General features: G+C 42.7%; 1 protein-coding gene across 7 annotated transcripts in view; it reads left to right on the top strand.

The window, feature by feature from the left end:
* The window catches only part of RAD51B (RAD51 paralog B), a 614,669-nt gene that overhangs the window by 447,684 nt on the left and 152,606 nt on the right, over window positions 1–14,379 (top strand). For all 7 annotated transcript variants that reach the window (XR_012494630.1, XM_074327303.1, XM_074327304.1 and 4 more), the window contains exon 9: window positions 3,030–3,133. Coding sequence is in view for 6 of the 7 variants with exons in the window: in XM_074327303.1 (XP_074183404.1) it covers window positions 3,030–3,133 (104 nt within the window). In the remaining variant the exon portion in view is untranslated. The remainder of the gene's footprint in view (window positions 1–3,029; window positions 3,134–14,379) is intronic.

Here is a 14,379-nt window from a genome sequence, read left to right as displayed (position 1 = left end):
TCAGGCTTGCATAATGAATAATTTCTTGTGGTTCAAAATGGAAGAGAGGTGCTGAGGTGAGTCAGCGGTTCCGACAAAGGCTGAGGAGTCATCCATGGGGGGTGTCATCCATGTCAACAGTGAGGCCATGCCATATTGAACAGACATTGCCAGCTGGGTGGGAATAGGTCAGAATCTGTCTCATTAGCATGTTTGTGTGTTTTTAAAAATTAAAAAGATTTAACCAACATTTTAAAATCAGGAGATTGTACTTCAAATATTGATTTCTGGCTGCTCTTTTAAAAATCAAAAGATGCAGCTAACTATGAACTCGTGTTGCCACATGATAACAATAGCTGGAGCTGGACGGGGGTTTCCCTTTTGAGATCCTGGGTAAATCCTAATTCACTACAGTCTCCACTACTGTCCATCCTCTCCTAACACTTAAGATTAAACAAAAAGAGGATTAATGGTTGCCTAGGGCTGGGGGCAGAAAAGAAGGGCTAGAGCAGGGGTGTCCAAACTGCGGCCCACGGGCCAACTGCGGCCCATGATCCATTGTTAATTGGCCCACAGCAAATTCCAAAAATATATTTAGTTTACTTAAATAAACCAGGTGAGGCAACACGTACTTCACCTCGAGAGAGTGGCCCAGCTGTTTGTGTATTTTACCGCATATGGCCCTTGGTGAGAAACATTGAAAAAAGTTTGGACACCCCTGGGCTAGAGGCTCACGACTAAAGGGTATGGGGCTTCCTCTTAGGGCGATGAAATATTGTAAAGCACATTGTGGTCACATTTGAACAACTCCGAATATGGTAAAAACCATTTAACTGTACCCTTTAAATGGGTGGGCTGTATGTGTGAATTATCTCAATAAAACTGTTTTATAAAAATACCAAAAAAGAAAAAAAAAGGAAAATTCTTTGCTCTCGCCTTGTAGTATTGGTTTTCTTATAGCAGAAAACATTTCTCTGTTAATGTGTCTCTATCAAGAAGGGGAAAGTAAAAGGCAGACTTAGATTTTTCTTTTTTTAAGAAAAATGGAATAGTGTACATCTCTTTGTGGTAGTAAAGAAGTCTACATGTTAAAATGCAAACACCTGGCCTCTTTATTAAGGTGTTTCCTGGCCACCGAAGGCACTTGGGTATTAGGAAAAACTGTGGTCATGGCCAGCTCCCTGACGTGGACTCACTAACAATAGAGGGAGAAGAAAAACAGAGAAAGTAAAGCAATCAACGTGGTACAAGGAGAAGCAGAAGAGGCCAGTATAGTGGATGCCAAAGGAGGGGAAAGCTTATCAGCTGCTGACAAGAGGTCAGGGAGGTTGAGGACCGCGAAGTCAGGAAGTTACAGGAGACCATCTAATGAGAGCTTAGAGCAATGGGGCCAGAGAGGGATTCAGGCACAGATGACCAAGTGCCCAGAATGGATTCTTTCAGGAGTTAGTATGTCATCCTCAGGTACAGAGAACTGCCAAAAGATTTTACGTCAGGGAGTGATGTGATCAGATCAGCACAGTCTGGATTATTGGTTTTCACATTAATTTGTGGATGTTTTGAATTGTGTGCATGATGAGCCAAGGTTACCCCGAATTTTATTCTCTCCTATGCTGAATTTTCCTTTGGTCTGAAATCCCCAGGCTTGTTGAGGCCCAGTTGTTATTTTCCATCTAATTCATTCCTGTACCTGCCTGAACTAGAAAAAAATATATGGTTGGTGTTGTCCAACCCAGGGGTTCTCAATCTCAGCACTGTTATAGTTGGGGGCAAATCATTCTTTGTTGTGGGGGCTGCCCTGTGCATTACAGGATGTTTAGCAGCATGCCTGGTCTCACCCCTCTAGATGCCGGTAGCCCTCCCACTTGAACATGGTCAACGAAATCACTTCCAGGACAGAACCACTAAACCACATTCATCTGTTGTAGTATTTGGGCTCAGGACCTTAAAGTCACTCAAAGTTGGTAGACCGCCCTCAAAGATGTCTGGCTTAGAAAAGAAGACCAATGACAGCTCCACACTGATGGGTGAAAATCAGATGATGTAGTGAGTAGGCAACAAATGAGAAACTCAAGGCCTCATTTTATCTCAACTAATTTAGCAGACTTCAACCTCTGTATACTTTATCTCCTCATTGAAGGTAGATGGCATCTTCAAGATACAAGGCAGACTAAAATGTCCCGCTATGCCCCCCAAGACTAGGATTGCTCCCATGGCTCAGGCCCAAAGTGGGCACCAGAGTTCAGAGGAGATCTCAGGATGTGCTACATATGATAGCGAAGGCCGGCTACTCAGTGGTGGAACTTGTTAGGCGGCCCCTAAGCAGGAAGAAGAGGAGGAGAGCAGAATGGTTTCCTCCTGGGGATGTCAAGAGGCATCAGTGAAGCTCTGGAGATGTAAGATAGTAGCTGAAGTGCAACATGGAGCAAACCAGAAACTCAGATAGTTTCCTTCAGATCCTCCCCTTACAGGAAAGTCTTAGAAGGCAAAAGAATGTTTCTCTTGGGATAAGGATGTGAAATACAGAGATATGAAATGGTGAGATCTTCCACATTCCTCTTCTGGGTGTGTGTGCACAGGGTTTGGAAGGGCAAAGGAATTTTCTATGTATATGCCACCATTTCTATATTGACAAGGAAAAGTGAGTTAAAAATCTTATCAAGCTAAAAAAGTCTTACAAGTTTATTAAACTAAGACTATTTCATAACCAGCTCTTATTCTATGTAGTAGTATTATGCCTTTCTCCCATAGATGCTGAGTGGCTTGACTTATTATTAGCAATGGTCCCTAGCTGCCTTGCAATGCAACATCTTAGTGATATATAACTGTTACCTTTTAGCCCCATGATGGTCACTTTCACTAAGGCTGAAAGAAACTCATTTTTAGGCTAATATTCCTTAACTCCTCTGCTTCTCTCATTTATCACCTTCCGTGGTAATGAGCCCCTGAGTACTCTCTGAGCAATGAGCAATGACTGGACTTTTGTATACGTGAAATCCCATCACAAGAAAGGGCATCCATCATCATAGTTTTGCTCTGCTTCATTTCAGGTACTTCTGTATCCAGCTGTGTGACAGCTGCACTAGGAAACACCTGGAGCCACAGTGTGAATACTCGGCTGATTTTCCAGTACCTTGGTTCAGAGAGAAGACAGGTGAGCACTTTGACAATGTTCTGTGATGTTCAAGGTCAGAGAACAAGTCGTACCTGACAAGCTGAGTGTTCACCTTCTGAAAGCATTGGCCATGTTGTTTGTCCTGGGCCAGCCCTGGCAGGGTCTAGGGAAAGAAACCAGCATCCCTGCCTGCCCCAACAGCAGTTAAAATGAAGTGGGAAGACAAGTTACACAAAGTACAAATTATAAGAATAGGCCCTAGAGAGTTAGCACTTCCTGATGTTTGCCAATAGCATATAAGTGACCAAGGTCCACACCCAGGGATCTCAAATCCTCCATCTATAAAGGGTGAAGGATCATTTCACTTAGCTGATCATCTGTTGAGCTCCAGATAATTCATGTACAAATTAAATGGTGATAGTGCTTTTTCTTAAGATTAATCTTTTTCTTAAGATTTGAAAACCTTAGGCCATACAGACCTTGCCAAGTGAATAAACTATTCCCCAGATTCTGGGTACTTTTGCTTTAACTCATAAGCCAGTAGCCTAAAGTACTGGATAATGCTGGTGAGACTTCCAAAAGGTGGATGACTTTCTCAGAGCTCCCAATAATGGTTTCTATCCTGGCCTCAAATGAGAATTTCCGCCCTTCCATTTAGAAAGGTTAATTTCTACCCCTTTCTTCATCTTCCCTTCACACCTAAAGAAAGGACCACCACAGTCTGACCTCTTTGGTAAGATATTTTCTAATTAGGAAATTTATTTTTCCTGATATCTAACTTCAACTTTATCCTCTGTGTGGACCAGGTTTCATCACAACCTCTCCTACAAGCAGGAGGACGAGGAAGGCAGGGTGATTATTCTGAGTTGTTGGATGGGGCAGAATTCAGATCCCAGATTTGCCCATTTTGCTAAATACAACAAATCCAAGTTATTAATTAAAGAGGCATGGCATGTCCCGTTTCTATGACTTCGAGCTCTACACCGGCGCTCTTGAATGTGAGGCTTAGTCTGAGATCCCGGGGCTGGAAGGTGGTCCTTTCTGGAGGAGGTGGTAGAAAAGGAATTGTTCCCCTTTACCTGCATTAGGTAAATTGGCTGTTTTTCAGGGAGTCAGGAATCATCAGAAAGAGACATGAACCTTTGCCTGTTCCAGACATAACTTTCCAAGTGCTCTTGGTTACAGACCAGAGGATTCTTCTTGGTTTGCTTGGGACTGTGTAAATAACATTCCAGCTTGATGATTGAGTCAGCCATGTTCGGGGAAGATGGAGCTGCTTGTTTTCGTTTCGGGGAACATTCTTGAATTTTCAGGCCCTGGCGTGCTAATTACCTCAGTGATACCTTTTCCCTGATGATTCAGGTATCCTGGGTTCTGAATTCATTACCTCTCTTTTCAGTGGAACACATCCAAAAATATTCCTGTAGAACCTAATGACCTTTGGTTTGTACCCTAGGTTATAAATTTTGTTAACTAAATCCTGTTTGCAGCTAACGGACGTATCTTTAGGGATTGTCAAGCAACTACTTGAATTCTTAATTGAGGAGGCAAAATTCCTTATGAATCTGTGTTGATTCAGTCATTTTCATGGATCCTTAAACCCACTCCTTGAAAACTTGTAGTTTGTCTGTTTGAGATTTTAGATTGCACACACTGATTTTGTGATTCAGTCAGTAATATACGGTATCATGGATTCCAGGCTTCCGATTTTACTGATTTTAGTTAGCATTTATTAATATATAGAGAAGTTAGTGCCATATTTTTCTTTTCTGTTTGTGTGAATAAATTAACCAGTCATTTCCATTTTGTTAGTGCCAATGGAAAATGGCTGGCAGGACAAATGCTATTATTTTATGTCTCTTTGGTAACTGGAGGATTTTGGTGGCTCGTAGTTCTTGGCTCATAAGGGCAAATGCAGGCCACTGGTCCTGAGAAGGACCAGGAGCAAAGTGGGGATGGATCAGTAATAGTCTATCAACTCATATCCTATTAGGTGGGTCAGTGGTGTTACCTTAATCTACAAAGGACAACTTGTTAATATCATTACTAATCAATCAAGAGCAGAGTTAAATGCTTCTGAATCATGTTTTCAAACAATAATGAGAAATTAAAGTAAAATATGAACAGCCGTAAAATGGCCAACCCAGGCAAAAGAACATGTGTTTCATCTATAGAAATGTGTCTTTTGAGACCAGTTGTTAAATTTGTGGCCTAATAACTAGGGTAAAGCTTGACAGAGAAAACATGTCTCTATCTGATGACCTGATCTTGTCTTACCGAAAGAGCGTGCTTAGTGATTCCTTGAGACTTTCCTGTGGTCTTACTTCATGACAAAGTAGAGAAGCCATATGAAGAGAAACATTTCCTGGGATATGTGCACAAAACAATACTTTAAAGCTATCTTTTAAGGTAATGGCTCTGAATAACACTTCTTTGTAACACCAATTAGTAGGAAACTACACCTGGATCATTCCAGAGTAGACAGACCTATGGAAAACCAGCCACTAGGAGAAGATACCAGGTGTAGATTTTTTTCCCCTTTATTTTTTTACCCAATGTGCAAGCAGAGGCCATTACACCAAGGGATCAAGGTTATGGAATGAAGATTATGTGTTATCCCGTTTCTATGACTTTGAGCTCTACACTGGCGCTCTTGAATGTGAGGCTTAGCCTGAGATCCCAGGGGGTCAGGTCAAGCTGAGCAGATCTGCGAGCCAGTTGACCCAAGAGCTGAATTGTGTGTTCCAAGGGAAAGAGTCCTCCCTGACTGATTCTTTTCTTTACACCACGCAAACATTGTAAAATTATATAACCAAGAAAGAAATCTTCTTATCAGGGCACAAGCCAAGTTAATTCTCTTGTTTATTCGGCTTCAGTATTTGTAAAAACTCTCTTAAGAAGCTGGGAAGCATTTTCTTTTGGACTAATTTAGCTTTTTTTCTATTTGACGTTTTTATAGTCTATTCCTACTCCGCTTCAATCCAGCCCCACCCTTTCCTGCAACATTTTTATACTTACCAGACATGTCCTTAGAGTAGAATTTAAATGTCTTCTACCAGGTTTTTTTGTTTATTTGTTTGTTTTGGAGTATTTTGATTTTTTAAATTGTTTCTTTTCATATAACTAAAAGTATAATTTGTTCCACCATGTGCATGGCATGGTGATGCAAAGAAGTACATGACACAGTTCCTGCCTTCAACTTTCTTCTGGTCTAGTATGAGAGATGATTGAGATATATAATACACATACACATGCGTACATACATAAACACTCATGAGTAATGAAAATAATGTGCAGGAATTAAAGAAAAAAGTAATACTGAGATACTATCCCAAAGCAGTATTTGATTTGTTATCTAATAAGTGGTTAAAACAGCAACTGCTTTGACTCCAGAGGAAGGTAGACTCATCAGGGCACATTAGTCTTTTCAGGAGAAGCTGGGACTTGAGTATCACTTGAATCAGTATTTCTAAAGCCTGGCTGCCCTTCAGACCCATCACAGGAGTATTTACAAAATACCAACACCACGGCCCTACCTCAAAGAGTTAAATCAAAATTTCTGCTGGTGGGGCCAGGCATCGGTGTATATTTTATTTGTAAAGTTCCCCGAGTGATTCTTCTGTGTTGCCGACATTGAAAACCTTTGCCTGAGATAGATCAGACGAGGTTAGTGAAAAAGGAAAGGGCAGATGTCCGGATGAGGGTGAATAGCAAAGAAAGAAAAACAGGAGGAGAGGTCACATGTTGCTTTTTCCCTTGTAACAAGAGCAGAGGGTTTGTGCACCCATTCATTTGACAAACCTTGATTTAATCAATCACCTCTTCTCTGCTTGTAAAAGATTCAAAATATGAGTAAGGTGATAGCCTGTAGTTGTTCGCAATGTACTTGGGCAAGTAGATAAATATGTAAACAGTATGTGTTGTATAAGCATCATGAATCAAGTGTGCTTAGAGGAGATGGAGGGCCCTACAGCAAAGGAAGATCCTTTGGCAATTAATGAGGCGGCCGCAGCATCCAAAATGGATCAGCTGAGGCCTTCCTGTGGGAAACTCTCACGATAACCAGGTGCATTGGAATGTGGGACTGGAAAAGCTAGAGTGAGGGTGGTTCTACTTGAGAAAAAGATGAAATTTTCATACTATGTCTCATCAATTCCTCATGAAATCTGTTCCTACGAACCACACATGGCACTCTATAAATTTGTAAGTGCCCTAGAAGCAGTAACGAAGTAAATTAATCCCAACTAAGCTTCACACTCCCTTGATGAAATAAATATTATGACTCCCTTATTTCAACAAATTGGAAAGAGGTGATTTTTTCATACCGGAGGTTTATTTAAATGCACTTTATAACAATATTTTCATCTTCTACTTAGAAGGCACCCTGATGTTACAGAACACTTGAGGGAAGAGACTAATAAGAGACATAAATTATTGACAGGACATATTGATATGACTCAAGCTCCTGATGCTTACTTGAATCCCTAGCCTTGAGTCCCAGGTTGTTTCGCATCTTAGAAGTATTCAGTGTTTCTTTTCTGTTGATAAAATTCTTCTTGCAGTGTCCATTTTATATTTAAAAAAACTCGGACACCATCACTGCGAAGACTTCCTGACAACTCAATCAGCCCCTCTTTCCTTAGCCGTGCTCACTGCTGCACCTACCACGTGTCTCTGTTCTTGCCCTTGTGAGAACCCCCGTATGAGCCCCTAGATGGCTGGGACTGAATCTTACCTGTGCAGGCTCAGAGGCAAGGACAGTGTTTGACACTTCAAACTCCTGTGTCCACACCCGAACCCAGTCCTTGAGGAAGAAGGACACACTGCTTATTTAGAATCACTCTTCCCCATGGCAACTGAGTTTGGCAGTTTGATAGTTCCTTGGAAGTATTAGTAATTGTCAGTTAAAAAGGTTAGCATCCAAGCTTGACAACTATAGGCAGATACTTCTATAGAAACACCATAAGAATACTAAATACAAGAGTACCTTTTTGTAGAACCAGCCTGCTGAGGGCTATGGGAGGTTGGGGACCAGGCTTTCTTTGAAATCCTAGTTGGAACTACTTAGTGTAAGCAAGCCCCTGCCCTAAACACAGACCAGGCAGAGTGAGGGAGGGTACAGCTGCTCTCAGGGAACAGGCCACCTGGGGCCTTGGCTATGGAGAAGGAGAAGCAGCCTTGGTTGTCATCTTCCACACGTCCTAGGTTCTCTCTGTGGCTGGAAAGTCTTAACAGAGGACTGAGTAACTAAAGAAAAGACGATAAATCTTTTCTCCCAGATAAGCTGAAGGGTGGATTTGTGGCAAGAATGTCAGGTATACATCCAGATTCACCCAAAGAAAAACACTGCACATGATGTTTTACCTAATGGAAATCATACTTAGTTGTATATTTCCCTACTCCCAGATTCCTCCAAGGAGGAATTCGGGCTTAGTTTGACCTCTTTCAAAAAAGCAAGACCCTCTTCCCTTTGTAAAATGGTTCCAGGTCGTCATGTTTGTTCTCTTATTTTCTACCTCCTCAGTTCGTCTGCTGTTTGTAGGGAAGGAGACTTTCTTTTCTTTTTTTTTTTTTTTTGGTGACTGGATCCAGCCAGGGGAGAGGTTTGGCTGTGCTGCAGGGGTGGGATAAATTATTTTTTAAGCATAAATATCTGCAGAAATAGCAAAGGGAACAGAGAATCCCGGCCAAGCACATTGCCTTGGGTATAAATGTTCACTCCCTTTTCAGAGCTGCTCAAGTATGAAATCTAACCCTCTGCCCACACTCTTCCATCAGAAGTGCTCTAACAGGTACTGAGCAGATCGTGAAAATGTATAAAAAGGGAACTCAGAGGGGTGACTTTTAAAATGATACTTTCTTCAGGTCACCAGGAAAATGTATTAAAATATGAGGAAATCCTACCTGAAAGTATGCAGTAACAGCAAATGAATACAGTGCGCTGGGACTCACAGAGCGAAAAAACAGGCTCCATCAGAGAAAGAACAACAACACATACCCAAGGGCACACTTCCTGTTTCTATCTCCGCATTCAAGATAAGAATATCAATATCTTCCTACCACCTACAAAAGGAAAAAAAAACCCTCCCTGGGGCTCCCTTTGAAAAAAGTCAGTGCACTCAAACATTCACCACTTCTGCATGGGTTCAAGTAGAAAAAATCTTTCCCTTGAAGAGGTTCCATTGGAAATTGCCAGTTAAAAAATGCTCGAGTACCATTGCTTGCATGCTTTTGATGAGGGTCTCCCTTTCAGATGCTTTCGCTGTGATAGACCATATACCTCAGCGGAGGGGACAGTCAGTTTTTCCTAGGAGATTCTGAGCCATGTGGGAGTCAATACAAGTTCAAATGGAAATCAAAACAAAACAAGGGTAGGGGAACCACCACAGGGTGTTGAGGTCATTTTTTTTAATTTAGTAGAGTTGTAAAATGAAGGGTCACCACCACCTCCAAAAGGAAAAGGGGCTTGAACACCACAAAGGAGGGAAGATGCATCCGTGCATAGGAATGCTACTGTAAATTGAAAATATTTGTTTTCATGGAAGACAGTCCCTGCCCTCATTTCTGTCTTTGAGGATCATGGTCTCTCACCATCATCAGGACCTGAATGACAGGTCCACTCACAGTGTTTAGGTGACTTCCCCTTGAATGAGCCACTCATTGTACATATTTGTCACCACTATCATTGTCCTCCAGCTCTGGCTACTTTTATTTTTACACACTGTCTGGTACCAAATCTCCTTACGTAATGATCCTTCCCAGCTCTAACTTACTCAGTAAACCAGGGCAAATATGTGGACGAGAGATTTCTAGAGAAATCTCAGCTGTTGCAGGAAGCAGAAGAGACACAGGACTTTGGAACCAAACTGAAGACCTCAGAGTCGGACTAGGGAAGAAAAGTGTTTTCAGTTGGGAAGCAACATAGGAAACAGCTCCAAGATCTCTTGGGCAGGCAGTGACCTGAGAGTCAAGGACACTGAAATTTATTTGGCTCTTTTGAGAATGAAGGTTGGACAGGATGTTGTATGTTAGCCTTGGTTGGTTAGCTGTGAGTGAGAAGAAAATGGGTCAACAACTTTGGTTAGAAAAAGCAAAGAGGAGAGGATTCAATATCTACATAAACTGAACTGAGTTACCACTGAACCAGCACTTTCACTAGAACGAATGTATTTAGGATCTGACTGTGTCCCGTCTGAGAGGCCCTTATCATCTTATCCAGTGAGATCATCTTATCCTGTGATTCTCCACGGCAGTGAGTAAGCATCACAGGTGTTTGTTAACAAGGAAGTTTCCTAGGCTCCGCCCCCAGGGCTGTTCCGCGAGGGCAAACACTTCCGGTGCTGCTCGCAGGGGTCGTTCTCACACCCTCATTCCAATCTCGCCCCTTCATGTTACAGATCGGGGTAAGCAATTGAGGTGAAGCGACCTACTCAGGGTCACATAACTAACGAGTAAGTCATAGAAATGAACTGGAGTTACATTCTCCTGATTCCAAATCTGCTGCGTATTTTCATTTTAGTGTGCTAAATTTTAGTAGGTAAACTCTGGACCAAAAAGTCCCCAAGCCCAATCAAATTACTGGGCTCGAAGCTGATGTGATATGTATATATATCCCCTGTGACTTTCAGTGGTTCATAAAAAGGTTCTACAGAACTCTACAGAAAAATATGTGCAAAAGGCACCGTCTCACCCACTTAGCAATGAATTACAGATAAAAGTCAGCATTTTAAATTTTGGGGCCCAGACGTGTAAATAAGTGGCTTTTTCCAAGTTGAACTTCACACTGAACATGGACTTCCTAAGCAGATGACTTTCCTTGTAGACAACATCCTGCAAACAGGGCTGACTTCTCTGCCCCTCTCCTGCAAATGGTCATTTGTGCCCATAGAGAGTCACCCTGAAATCCTGAGTTTCCTGTTGCCTATCTTCATAGGCCGAAGGTGTTCGATAGTTTGGAAGAACTGGAGTTTGCGAGTCTTGTTTGTGGTTATCATATTTTTGAGTCTTTGCATCAGAGTAGGACACAGAAGAAAGGAGGCATGAGGTAGGAGGCAGCCTGTGTGGGGGCCCATTTCCTGCCATCTTCGAGTCCCATAGTTTGGTAGCACAGGGCATGGTTGCTCAGTGCCAGTGTTCCAGGCAATGCTAACTTAAGCCCTCTTTATTTTCTAAGGATGGAAGGAAGTTAGCTTTGATTGAGTACCCATGGTTGCAGGCCTCATGTTTGATCCTTTCAGTGCATTATTTCCATTCACTCCCACAGCAACCCATCAGCATGGATCTTATCAGCTCCCTTTTTACAAATAGAGAAACTGGGCTCAGTGATTAAATAACATGTATTCATTACGAGTATCAATGGTTGAAACCAAGTTTGTATAACTCCAGAACCTAAGTCCTTTTCGCTATCCCATGTTCTGTGAGATGTAGGCTTTTTTTTTTTTTTTAATATGAGAATAAAATGAGGTGCCGGAAAATGAAGCCTTGACTAAGTGATGATTCTTTTGGCTTGCCGTAAATGGTTCTTGTTAACTTCCTCTTTGATTTTTCCCCAAGGATGGCTAGATCTAGAATGTCATTTAGCTCACCTCCAAAGCTCACTGAACGGCCTGTTAGAACAGCGCCTTCCACTCTGGGACAGGGACATCAGGAAGGAGGTGATGAGCTGTTTCTTGCTTCTCTTGCTCTTGCCATTATTTGCCTTAGAAATATCCTGGCATGTGACTGGGATTCAGAAACGCTCCTTGCCTTGTGTGTGTGTGTGATTTGAAAAGCACAGCTTGTCACACATGTGGCTGAAGCAGATCCAGCTGCGATAATTCATAGTCTGGTTGCTGTTGCGGGAAGAGTATGCTTGCCTGAGGAGGTGCGCTGCCAGGGCCTGTGGCCCCGCGTCCCTTCAGGGGTCCACTGCGGGCGTGAAGGTCACAGCATGGTACAGCTCTGGTTTACGTTTCAGCTCAGCCCGATTGGGGCCATGGCTGGGGTGGGGCTTCAGGCCCTTCTACAATCTTATAGCTTATGAAATTAGGTGTGGGGGGATGGGAAGCAGACAAAGGATTAACGTGATGGAGGTGTAAGGGAAAATGAATCAAATATGTGCCTAGCATTCGATTTGAATTTATGTTAAGTCTGATTATGTTACCATAACACTTTATGATATGCTAAACATCATCCAGTGCATGAGGGGTTGTCATCTGCAATATAAGTCATGAGCTTTCCTGGTTTTTGCTGTTCTAAATAATTTGGAGTTTTCAGTTACCAAAGAGTTGACACTCTCATTCCTTCCTTACCCTGTCACCCTGTCTCTACACGCAGTAACCTTCCCTGGATTTTTAAATCAGGCAGTGGCTCCTGGCAACTGCCTTCGAGTTCAAATGCTAGAAGCAGAGATTTTCCACAGAGGGTCTCTTTCTGAAAGTTTCCCTTCTTGGCTTGGCTTGGATCTTCAGAGTTCTGGTATCTAGGACAAAGAGCATGTGTGCTTGAGTCTTGGACCCTTGTTTTATTGTTACCAAAGGCACTGTGATTATGAGAACACCTTTGGAGAGCCAAGCTACAGTGGCTGCACCCCTGCCTACCTCCTGAATCCTTGACTCAGAATTAGCAGTGAGAGATGGAGCTGGCAGGAGGATCCACAGCGCTACGTAACCGAATTCTGAGTGTCAAACCCCCAGAAAGAGGTACATCGTTTTAAATCTTAAAAAGTTAGAACTGAGGCACCTGGTATATCTGGGAGGGCTTGAGCTCAAATCACCCAAAACCCCCACAGCCCTGGCTTTCTGATTGCTTTGCTCTGTCTACCCAAAAATTTATTAAGAGTTTCCTTTGTGCCAATTACTCAGTTAAGTGCTTGGTAGCCAGTTTCTCGTTCAAGCTTCACAACTACCCTATGGAATAGGTATTACTAGGGATACTTTAAAGATGAGTACATTGCAGTTTATAGAGCTTTAAAAAATTGCTCTGAATCACACGGCTTCTAGGGGTTTCTCCCCCCCCCCTCATACACATATGGGGGATTCCCCCCATCCCTGGATCCCTGGGTTTTTAACCATTATCCTATATTGAGTCCCAGGTTAATGTAAGACTATTTGTGCACATTACTTGGAGTTAACTGCAGAAGATTTCTGCATTCAACCACCGTGGTGCAGCCACCTTCAATGACTGAGTACCAGGTGGAATGGTCCCTTCAAGAGTGGAATGAGCCATTGCCCTAAGAGAGTTTTTTCCTATCTTTGTTACATAATCCTTAGTTGTTTCCTATGTAACGGTATGGCTCGGTGTGGCAACAGAATATTCTCGAGGAAGAATGAGCTCCACAGGAGATGGTCCTCTGAATCTTGCCATCCATTCAAGGGAGGTCCTGGCCCTTCCTCTTTCCACTTCCAAGTTCTAGACTTTCCAGCCAGCAGCGTCTTTTCCATGTTCTGGGTTCAGTTTCAGTGCTCTGCCACTTACTGTTAAAACAGAGAGTCTGTGGAGTCTTGCCTGCAGTGCGGACAGACTGTGCCCCTCTGTCCGTGGTCTCCTCCAGTGAACGCCAGCAGGGCCGGGAGGTACAGTGGTGCACTCAGTAAAGACATCCCTTCCCTCGTGGATGGTACAAGAGGACATATAAGTGACATCTAGCCCTTTACGTTTTCCTTGCAAACTCACTTTCCCCACAGAGTAATCAGTTTTATGGTTTCCCTTGAAATCCTGTCTGAATTATCTGTTCCTTTCTGTTCCTGTCTGAAAGGATTATCCCAGCAGCCTAATGAAGATTCAGTCAATGACGAATGAAATGGGAAACTGTGGCAGTTGTGTGTGCTCTTCTACGTGTCGTTACAACAGTTTCAGTAGACCCAGTGTGGTCTGTAACCCTTCACAGCCATGCTTATACAAAGCTGTTTTCTTCTTTGTAGCTATTTATACGGTATTCTCTCCAGACACACTGTTCTATACTGATCTGCATTTGGAATGTTAGGCTCTTCTTTGTGACTAATCTGCATTTCCTCCTTGTGACTCCACTTTGGCACTAGCCTTACCTTTCTATACTCCTGTCCCCCTTTTCTCACTTAGACTTTGCTCTAGGATCCCTGTGACTGGTTCCGCTAAGAATCTGTCGGCATTTGATCCCATTGGCTTGAGGAGGCCAGTCCTTCTCAGGAACCAGCCTATAATCTCAGTTTCAATTAAACAGCAAGTATTTCTACCAAAGGTTTCATTCATCTCTAGGACCCCTGTGCATGGGGGTGGGGGTCTCATTACATGTTTTGTTTGTCCAAAGGCCAAGTATTTTCAAAGCA

The sequence above is a fragment of the Rhinolophus sinicus genome, linkage group LG03 (assembly GCF_036562045.2).
Source record: "Rhinolophus sinicus isolate RSC01 linkage group LG03, ASM3656204v1, whole genome shotgun sequence".
Taxonomy (NCBI): Eukaryota; Metazoa; Chordata; class Mammalia; order Chiroptera; family Rhinolophidae; genus Rhinolophus; species Rhinolophus sinicus.
The sequence above is the reverse complement of the archived record's forward strand: the minus strand, read 5'-3'. Positions and strand labels throughout refer to the sequence as shown.